Below are 11,033 nucleotides of genomic sequence, written 5' to 3'. Positions count from 1 at the left end.
AGTAGTGGTCAAAGTGCTCTAAATTTACGTGGGATGAAGATAATGAATTCTTTCTAACAATGTTCAGGTACTTCTCATTTTAGTGTCTAAACTCCAAAGAGGCTGCTCAGAGCCTTGACAAAGGTTAGATCATCTCAGCTCTGTGATAGCCAGTAGCTCACATGTGAAACAGCAGGAGGTGTGAGGTTTCTGCTGGTGTAACTTGGAAATAAATGATCCCATGGAAGTGCTGCCATTGCCAAAATGATTAAGATTGAATCAGCAAGGATTTCTCTTTTTCAGGGTGGGTCTTGAAGCCAAGTTTCCCAGCTTCCAGGTGCATGCTTGAACCATGATACTGGCTACTGTTTTTTGTTTGTCTACCTTGTGTCCCCTGCTCTTCCTCATGAAAACAGGGAGAATTCCTGTTTCAAACAAAGACAAATCATCTTCTTTTCAGGAGTGAGATGATTTTTTTTTTTGTATCAACTCACTTTTTTGTTTAATAACCTTGCTTGATAATAAAGTTATACAATATCACAACTGTTAGAATAAGATTTTGATTACACTATGCCTTTAAATAACTGTCAGCCCAATAAACTGAGCAATAATATGAAGAATGGAAAACACCTAGAAATCACAGAATGTATCCAGAGAAAGGAAGTGCTTTCATTACTGTTACAGTCTAGAGAGGAGAGCAGGCTGGAAGCAAACCCTGTCTTCTGTTAGCAAAGTATAGTTACCGCAGAATTGAAGTATCAATTGAAAAAGTATTACAGATCCACAAAGTTGCAAGAAAACATGAAGGGCACTATCAGGATGCAAAAGGCATTGGAGTGACATGTAGTGTGCAGGAGGAACCCTATCCCTGACTCCAGATGCAACAGAAGGAGGTTTTTGTACCCAGTGAATCTAAGTGCTGTTGAATGAGTCAGGTAAGGCTTCTGGCTGTGGGTTAAGGATACTTCTGCATCAGGTCAATAATTTCATTGTACACATGTAAAGGTGCATCCAATCCCCAGATGAAATCCAGGTGTGCCCATTCAGGAATCTTCTTGTGATAGCTAAGCTTCTTGATTTTGGACAATAAAATGGCTGCATCCTTGGGATCTGCCAGCAGGTCTCGTCCCCCAGTCCATACTGCAGTTGGTACAGTCATCTCTTCTATGTTGTAGAGAGGAGGAATAGTCTGGAAAACAGTAAAGGAATGAGTGTCCAGGAGAGCACAGCAATCTTAAACATTCATTTGGGGATTTCTTCTGTCACTGCTCAAAGTAGAGGTGTCTAAATCAAGGAGGAAGGAAGTTCCCTTGTTTGCCTTTTCTATCTATGCTCACAGGGATTACTCAAGTGATTGCACAGCCAAAAGTAAAACACCTCCTGGGCTGATGAAGAGTTATTGTTGGGTCTTTGCCTTCTCAAGTGGGAATCTTAGGGCAGGAACCTGAAACTAGACAGAGATGTCAGGATGCCTCTGGATAAACCCCCATCATGGTCCTTTTGAAGTACTGTTCAGTCCCAGGAGACAGGGGCTAGAGAGAAAACACAACATGTGACCAGGATGAAAAGGATCATAGACTGGCTTCTGTAGGAGGAGAGGGAAAGCAGCTTAGGACTCCTGTGTTTGGAAAAGAGACGCCAGAGCAAGGGCAGGAGACAGGTTTATACCACCACAAACGGTATGAAGAAAGAGCACTGTAAGTAATTATCCCAAACACAAAACCTAGAAGGCATCCTGTGACTTTCCAGGGGCAAGCAAATTCAAAGCAAACCAAAGGAAGCTGCATTTCATGCAATGCATCATTAAAACATGTAACTTGTAATGACAGGCTGCTGTGGAGACCTAAAGGCTAGGAGGGTCAAGGATGGGATTAGATTGTTGAATGGAAAAGGTGCTCCTCAGGGTCTGCTTGAGGACAAAGTCCTTTTGTCTCTGGCTGCCAGAATCTAGGGGCGCTTGTTAGTTTTCCAGTTTTCCTATTCCTATTGTTGTCATCTGTTTCAGTTACACTGGTAGGCAAGATGTTTTTGTTATTTTCTGTGTACTCTTCTTTCTCAAAATGATTTTCTATTTTTTCTGCCCTTACTTCCCCTTATTTGTATTGATCATTTAATTGGAAAGTTTTTCTCTTCCTCTCTCTCTTTCTTTTAAAATGTTTTAAATGTATTATTGCCAACTAGTGCTTGCATGCTTTCTCTATTGATTTCCAAACTGAAAAGCAATAATATTTTCATTTACTTATGTTCTGAAAATATGTCTCCTACTTCATCCTTGCTCTCTTCCTGTGTGTTTCTGTTCTGTCCAAGGTTGCTTCACCAAGACATACCTGTTGGTATTTTTCCATGTTCTTCTTTGAACTGCCCCAGTCATAAGCTTGGAACTTCCCTGAGCGGGCCTCCTAAGAGGATGAACAAGAGAAGGGTAGTTATAAAGCCATCATTTGGGAAGTTTGTGTGTTCTTTCCCTTACTCCAATCTAAAGCCCCAACAGAAGTTCTTCCAAGAGCTATGAAAGAGCTGATAGTAAATTAATTAGAAGTGTCAAAAAGTGAAAAGAGTCGGATGTTTTTGTCATAACAAAAGAAATTCACATCTTCTGCAGAGAGACCCAAGGATGTCCTTGCAAGCAACTTGTTCAAGTTTGTAAAACTGCTGTTAACAACTGCTGTCAGTAAGTTCATCTCAGTGCTACTGCTTTGTCCTATTCTTACAGTCTTGTTGCCAACACTCAGCTCTGTGAGTGGTTCCATCTTATGTTTTTTCTACCCACTCTATTTTGAATACAGAAATTACTATTTTCAGTTCTCTCCCTTCTTGGCTTTACTTACAGCATGGGTTGCTCCTATTCTGAGAGACACCTTCACCAGAATCTTAGTATTGAAATTCTGTTAGCTCCTTTAGTTGTAATAACAGTAAGGACTACAAAGACTTAGGAGTATTACTTCTGCATGTTTATGCTTGTAGTCTGCGGTTAGATGCTGAATTCCATCTGAGTCAATTTGCAGAACTCCCCCCACTCTGCTTTTGTAACCCTTTTTCTTTACAGAAGAAGGTCAGGTCATGGTTACAAAAGCAATTTATTCAAAGCTACTATCTAATGCAATCTCACATCCAAAAGTATAATTTTATTTTGAGTCAGTGCCTGTGCAGATGTCACTCAGACATCTGTGTATTTGCTTTGCTGAAAAGGCACAGACACTCCTGCAAATTCTGTGTGGTCACAGCTGCTTCCAGTGCCGCTCCAGAGCCCATGGTGCTGCCAGCAAACCTTGGATCCCCAGAGTGTGAGACCAAAGACAGAAAGGCAGCTCCCATCAGCACTGCTGCTGAAAAGGTGCTATGGCAGTACCTTGTAGGTAAGGGGTACAAACAGTATACTAAATAAAGTATTTATTATTTATGGTTCTACTGCTGTCCAGACACTGACAGCCTTGAAAGCAAGAGAAGAAACTACAAGGTTTTAACAGTAAAATGTGACAATTTATGTGGCAGCCTAAATTCTGCTCATTTATTGACACCACATTGGAAACATGACTAATTTAAGATAAACCCCCTACAAACTGTGGACATCATTCATAAAAGGTACCAGATACACAATAAGAAGAGTGATGTGTACACCTGCACACACAGCTTCCAGCCTACATATTTTCCCTCAAATGCAGCTCTTCATTGTTGGCTTCAAATGTAGGACATTTCTATCCTGCTGGCAAAAGAAGGAGCAATGAAAAATAGTGTTCTGAACTGAGTTTTCAGCTGTAATTCACAAGTTGAATGTGTTTCCAAGAAGTTGGCAATGGCTTCACAGCTGGTTATCTCTTACCTCTCTACTCATCTCAAGGTGAGTACCTATCTTATCTTTCAGGGGATTGCTCATACCTGACTCCAGCGGACTATGTTCATACCTGACTCCAGTGGATTATGTTCTGCACAGAAGTTCCAGCGGAGGTTTGGGCAATATACACATTAATTCGGTTCTGAAAGAGAATATTTGGTGAGCATTCTCTTCTTCCCTTCAATACAGATGTACATCAAAAGATATGCTACAGCAGTGTCATGTATCAATTAAACCAACAGAAATTGGAGTGGCATGATTGGAGACTCCCTCAGATTTACTTCAGATGTGGCAGTATGTCAGATTAGGAGTAGCATGGAAAGAGCAATTACTAACCAGAGCATTTTCGAGGATGACTAAGAATCTAAAAGAATCTACAGATGAGAAGGAATGATTAAAAAGCCTGCAATTTAGACCCCAATCTGTATGGTTTTTTTCAGAATTCTGTATCAGATTCCGTGTGAGAGAGGATCACTGTTGGACAGAACAGCAAAGGGAAATGCAATTTCCTGATGGATGCACAAATATTTGAAATAAAACACATCCTAGTACTGCAGGGGTTTCTTAGCAAGCTGCTGTGGGATCCCTCCTCAGTGAACACTTTCTGAGGCATTTTTTGAAAAATGCTGGAGCAAAATTTTGACTCCCAGATGATCTGACCTATAGCTGAACTTAGCATGAGGTGCCCAGGTACATCCTAATACTCTCCTACCCTGATGGCCCAAGACTTAGAGAATGAGGACAAGGAGGAATATGTGTGTTCCTTTCTGTGTTGCAAAGCGAAAACATGAAGCAGGTAGACTTTTCATTTCTTCTTTTTCAGTGTGCCAGCATGTGAAATATCTCTGATGAGACCAGTAGCCACAGGATGGACCAGGTTATGGTGCCCTGGGTGAGGTCTGTCAGAAGGCAGACTGCAGAATTCTGGGGGGCTCTGAGCGGCTGCCCACTGCAGAACTGGCGCCAAATGCTTTTCTGAGGGCAGAGGCAGTGGTTCCCTGCTAGAGATAGGGCAATCAGCAGATACTGCTGTCCAGTAGTGGGGACTGCTCCCTGCAATGTGATACTAACAGAAATTCAGCATTCACGCTGTAAGATAGAAGGTGAATTTGAGGAGCATAAGTTTAAACTCCCAGTAGAGCCAGTAAAAGTTATACATACCACATCAATGTTTTTCAGGTTACAGCCACCCAGATTGAAGAAGACACTTCTACAAAGCCTGGAAAAAGCTTGGTAGCTGCAGACAGGGGCTATTATCTTTGTTAGACACTCAGTCTGGGGAAGGAATTCTCTGTTGCCAAGCATACCCTGTGAAATACAAAGGTAACGACAATTTAGGAATGTACACACTTCTCCATCAATTTCAGTCGTTCTTACTGGCCTTTTCTTCACTTGTCAGGTGATGTTCCCACAAACAAGGGAGAAATTACTTGGTTTTCCATTGCATCAACCTGCTTGGGCATTACTCAATCTGGGTTACATCACTTTTAATGAAGAGATATGTTAAATTAACTCCAATTCATAGTTTAAGCTTTTATATCAGTGGCTTTGCCTGAAGGAATCTTGGAAACCTTTGAGGATCTGCATCTTTGTACCTCTCTGGGTGACCTGTCCCTGTGCTGCACTGTTGCCTTGGACTGAGAGCTTTTCTTATTGCCCTGTCTGAACTCCCAAAGGCCTCACCACAAGGTAAACCTGCCCACATGCAAATGAGTCGACTTCACAAAGTCCCATACTTTCTATTTATCCATTTTAAGAGCTGAACAAACAAGTATATGGTTAAACAGTGGAAACCAAGACATCACACACCCTGAGCATTTTCTCAGGAAGGTAGAGGAGTTTTGTTGCTGGGCCTTTAGCATACTTAATAGCAGTGACAGGTGCCAATGCAAAGAAGAGTTTGATTTTTTGAGCCAGCTCTGGCATTGTTGAAAATGCAATGAAAGCTGAAAAAAAAAAGAGGAGTTAAACCTCCATATTTTTACAATAGACTGTTTTCAGTATTAATCTATATTCTGCACTTTCAATTTATAAGTAACCTTGTTAGTTGTTCAGAGATTTGTATGAAATCCCTCCCTTCCATAAGTTACCAGCTTGTAGAAGTTTTGTATGAAATCCCTCCTTTCTGTAAGTTACCAGCTTGTAGAAGTTTTCCCCTATTCAGAGAAATTTCTTTCTATATTTTGCATCTTTCTTCCAGACTTGATTAAACATAGATGTACATTTCTGATGTACATTCATGTATTTCTTATACTATTGGGAGGAAAAGTAATTTTTCTTCCCGTCGGTCCAATTTTGTATTTTCTTTTTTCATGCCTACATCTAGTCCAAACTGGCCAACTTCTCTTTTTGTACTCTCATCTTCCTGTTTTGTTTATTTTGTTGAACTGACCAGCTGCTGTTGGGCACACCCTTGCATCTTGGATAGAAACAATTTGCATGGCCCATGCACAACATTTTCCAGATTAATTCTTATTTGACAGATTTCCAGCAGCAGTGCATATGATCCATTATTCTTCATTATCTTTATAATTTTAAGTGCCTACATGTTGAAAACTGCTTATACTAACACAGTATTTCACAAATACAAAGAGTTAATGAAAACTTTAAGTACATTCAGTAGCTCAGTATCTTAAATCACATTTTATTCCTGTTTTCTGGAAGAATTTCTCTCTTGTATGTAACTTACCAATGGTAGTACCTTGTGAATAGCCAATATAGTACAACTTTTCCTGTCCTGTTTTCTCCAAAATGAAATTTATTGCTGCTGGAAGATCAAACTTTGCCATCTCATCAAAACTGCAGGCAGGAGATTTAAAGAGAGGCATGCATAAATTAAAACCCAGACATTAAATTGAATTCACATTTTTATTAATAGCTTGTCAGCAAAGAAACAGTCTGACTGATTTAGTGAATAACTCAATTGTTCCAAGTTCTTTGTTTTTCTGGCAGTGGATATGGAAGATACTACTCAAGAGTTTTTTTGGGTTATTGTATTACACAGACTAGTGTTTCTAAGTAGCTGCTAAAACTGGCTCCAGGGCTGAGGAACGGCTTGGAGATGGCCTGAGCAGGTTCCTCTGGGTCGTCCTGCTGCTGTGCCTCCAGTTTGAAGAACCTGATCAAGCAGTAATTAAAGTTGTCTCCATTAATATTACAGTTCACATGCTTTCATAGGGGCACCTCAGCAAAAGCAAATGTAAAGAATGCTTATTAAAAAGTGGCATATGTAAATCCCTGATTTAGCCATCTGAAATAATATGCAAAGATGGGCTGTGGATATCCCCTTCAGTGGTTCTGTCTACCTGAAAGCCCAGAATTCATCTTGGTCAATGGAATACTTCTGATGTTTTCTTGACCAGTGATTCCCTCTGCTATTTCCCATCCAAACATCAAACCCAGCATCAGCTAGCAGGAAGCCCAAGCTGTTGTTGGGCAGGTTTGTGACCCAGTTACGAGCATCTCCCAATAATCCATGCTGGAGAAACACAGCAGGTCTTGAAGCTGAAAAATAAAGCAAAACCAAAACAGTTTATAATTGTTTTTATCTTTTCATTTCCTGGTTGTTCAGAGACATTATTTTCTCATATTCAATACCGGGATTTTTTCCTGAATCAACAAATCATAAGAACAAAACCCCTCTTTCTGTAAGAGACAACTTCTAAGCTTCTGAAAGAATTGATGGAAAGGTCTGCCTGACAGCACAGCAAACTAACTTGGCACCCTCTGGTCATTGTTTGTACAGTCAGACACATCAGCTTGAGATTCTCAACACTGACAGGGAGATGAAGGTGTGGCATTGTTTTTAGATATTTCCCTTACCCAAAATATGAATCAGACACTGATACTAACCAGGTGTCAGCAAAAGCAAAGCAAAATGAGAAGCTGGAAAAGCTTTTGCAAAACAGGTTGATTAGGCAACCTTTATCCTATTTTTAATTTTCTAAAAAGTTTTACTCATCAACTCTTACTAGGAAGCATATACTTAATACTATGGTGGATTTTTATTATAAATAGGTGCTTGACATTAATTCTGTTGATCTTGCCGGTTGTTCAGGGCAGCCAGAACTCTTTGCAAAAATTTCACTCATGTATACAAGCTTTGGTGGATGTTTTAAAAATACGAGTTGTCCCTTTTGAGAATATGCCTTATCTAGACTGGTGTTGTGTCATATTAAATAACTGTACCTGGGCTTCCTTGATTCTGAGTACCATAAGGGATTCTGTTAATGGTAATGGTATAACCATCTTCTGTCATCACTTCATACTCCTCACTGGGGTACCCTTTGTAAGTAATGAGCTCATTCTAGGAGAGAAGGTACAAATGCATTTTTTTGCACAAGTCCATTTCATATATTTTAAGACAGTCACAATGAAGAAATGTTAGAAAGCAGGTACAGCTGGGGATTTAACCTAATACAGGAGGCATCTGAATGTATGTAACACTAAAGCAACCACAAATTTCCTTTTTTCTTTATATTATATCTAGGGCTTTACTACCTGGTTAAAATGTGTCATATAAAACCTGTATTACACTCCTGCCATACAATCATCACAAGCCTTTGCATTCTGGTGATATAAGAATCCCTATAAGCTCATAGCAGGACTTTATGAGCTGAGGCGTGTGGCTGAGGAGCTGTGTGGGTGCAATGCTTCTGATTTTGACACAGCCTGGGAGCAGCTTATTTAAACTACCTTCAGAGGAATCCAGACAGCTTCACAACTGTGGTTCGCTGAACAGCATAGATGCAGTGAGCACTGCTGAAAAGCTGACTACATTATGGAAAAAAATGGTCAGGCATTTGCCCAGCTGCAAGGGAAACCAGCACAGCCCATCTTAAGCTCTGAAGTAAATATTACTTTTGACCTGTAACATTCCATCTGTTTTGTTACAAAAGAGTATTGGTTTTTATAACTTGTACTCAGAGAATTACTCAATGTGTTTTGCCATGCAGGACAGAACCTCCAAGATTTTAACAAACAATGAAAGACCTACACAAGTTTCTTGTCAAGAGGTGTTTTTCTGAAAGCTGGCCATTTCTGGTCTCTGCTGGTCACCACTAGTTGTTTACAGACTTCATTGCTGATGAAATGCTGACATTCCAGATAGTCATTCTTCCAGATAGGCAGGCAGTGCCAGCAATAGCAAGCTGGTAACTGATATTTAAAAGGAAAACAGGTCTGGAGATTTTTGCTTTAATTTCTACCAGAGAAAAGATGGGCTGTTACACATGCAGGCAGAAGAGAATAGAAGAGAAAGCAGTAGTACCTACAGTGACTAGAGAGGATAGGTTAAATAAAGGCAGCTTATCTACTAACACTTAGAAACCCCTCTGCTGTTAGTCATGCATACCATCCATCCTCAGGTCACTCCATCAACCAACTTACAATACTCATAAAGGCTTCAGGATCCACAGCTCTCTTCATTCTTCTCAGTTCTTCTGAATAAGTAACTCCCTGAAACAGATATATCACAGCAACAAACAGCCATATCTTCTCCCTGCAAAATCCAATATATTAATCTGTCAGTAGTCCTCCTCTGTGCTTGCAATCCAGACAGGTTCTGTATTTTTCTGATGAGGAAAGTGCTGTCTAATAATGAATGGAGCCAGTCAGGTCTTCCCTACTTGTTAATTAAATGGAACAAAGCTGACTTCAAACGCCTGTCTGAGGGTGTTGGGCAGCAACCTGGACTCTCTGCTAAGGTTTGGGTGAGGATGCTGCTCTTGATCAAGGCAAAAGTATCAATGAATCCAAGCAAAGGAGCAAAGCTTCTGGAGAAATGAATTTCACTCATTTGTCTGAGAAGTAGGTCACTTGCATTCCCATACCATGCATTTGATCTGTAGGTGAATTTGGAAACATTTCTGGTTACCTCTGTGAAACAGAGTTATTGGGTAACTCGTAAGTAAATCAGTCATTGTCACAGGGAAGATTTCAAAGTAGAGATAACCAAGTTGTTGGATAGTTAGTGGAAAAATTAAAAACAATTGCAAATAAAAAAATTGAATATTTATCATTTAATTAAAAACTTAGGAACCTAAATGAGGCAGTTCTTTATATTTGCAAAATTCATGCAAATCTGCTTAATGACAAAATCAAAGGATGAGGATGGATAAAGGAAAAGAACACTTTGCTAAATGTAATGCTAGGTAGAGACTGAGTGCAGGGACCAGGATCCAGTTTTGTTCAGCAAAAAAGGAACAAAAAAACCCTGGGAGGTGGCTGTCCTGCTTAGAGGCACACATACAGCACTGTCTGTGAAGACCTACATACTCCTGGCTCAAGAAAATGCAGTGTTTGTATTAGCATTTTCTCTATACTGTATAACCCCCCAGAGGCCACACCTAAACTTCTGTAGTCCCAGAGATACATCTTTCAGTCAGACTGATTCAGCCAAAAAATCTATTGCATTTATTGTTTTCCTATTCAAGAAGACTTTTAAACTATTTTTCCTTCAAATAATATGAATAGCATTTTCTTTTCTTCTCACAGAACAACAATTTATACACTAACTTCCTAGCACTGCATTCTGGTAAAATCTGTGTGTTGAAAATGCATAGCTCCTTTTGTAGAAAAAGGGACATTTAGAGACTTTTGTTTTACTGAGCTAGCACCCTTTCTTTTGGTTTAAAGTCACCACTTTCTGATTCTCTCATTTGCTATCTTCCCATACCTCTCCAGCTACCCCAGAGTTACTAAATTCAGGCTAGGTGAGCCAGGCCTGAATCTCTTTAGTCACAAAGAATCTTGTGAGAAAATGCCATACTTTCACCTACCTACAAGCAAAACAACACACGAAATACATTTGTTCCCAAATAGTAAAGCAACTCCTCAAGCTCAGGTTTCATACCATCTTTTGCAGCTCCCATGAAGCTTCACCACTTTTGGATCATAAATAAATCAAAGCATTACTGACCTTGTGCCCAAAGTCATGTGTTTGGCTGAGCAGCTGCAGCTGCAGAAGAATGAAAACTCAATTCCCGCCTGTTTGGAAGCGGTGCTGGCAGTGAAAGAATGGTCATGCACTGTTTTTTCCCCCAATCATGCAGCAACTTGACAATAAGCCTCTGTTTCTTTCCCACTACTCATTCCTTCTACTATCACTTCAGCTTTTCCCTGATGCAGCACCAGAGAGGGGTGACTCCTTTTATTCTCAAACCTCATGCTTTTCAGCTCCTTAGCCACCACAGCTTTAACAAGGCTCTTCTACTATCACAGA

General features: G+C 40.1%; 1 protein-coding gene across 1 annotated transcript; it reads right to left on the bottom strand.

Moving 5' to 3' along the window:
* Window positions 1-934: 934 nt before the first annotated feature.
* LOC115905001 (lipase member M-like) lies at window positions 935-10,803 on the bottom strand. The gene is made up of 10 exons (XM_030951009.1): window positions 10,731-10,803; window positions 9,200-9,311; window positions 8,000-8,117; window positions 7,117-7,315; window positions 6,501-6,610; window positions 5,621-5,757; window positions 4,973-5,119; window positions 3,882-3,953; window positions 2,307-2,378; window positions 935-1,168 (listed from the first exon to the last, which is right to left on the bottom strand). Exons 1-10 carry the CDS (start codon window positions 10,745-10,747, stop codon window positions 935-937), a joined length of 1,218 nt encoding a protein of 405 aa, XP_030806869.1. The 5' UTR covers window positions 10,748-10,803.
* Between the last annotated feature and the right edge of the window lie 230 nt (window positions 10,804-11,033).

The sequence above is a fragment of the Camarhynchus parvulus genome, chromosome 6 (genome assembly GCF_901933205.1).
Source record: "Camarhynchus parvulus chromosome 6, STF_HiC, whole genome shotgun sequence".
Lineage (NCBI taxonomy): Eukaryota > Metazoa > Chordata > Aves > Passeriformes > Thraupidae > Camarhynchus > Camarhynchus parvulus.
Note: the sequence above shows the minus strand (reverse complement) of the source record. Positions and strands in the feature narration are given on the sequence as shown.

Coding starts and splice junctions, on each gene's coding strand:
- LOC115905001 (XM_030951009.1), bottom strand. Junction 7,316..7,999: donor TCAGAATCAAGGAAGCCCAG/GTACAGTTATTT, acceptor TTTATTTTTCAG/CTTCAAGACCTGCTGTGTTT. Junction 5,120..5,620: donor TTCCTGAGAAAATGCTCAGG/GTGTGTGATGTC, acceptor TGTATTTCACAG/GGTATGCTTGGCAACAGAGA.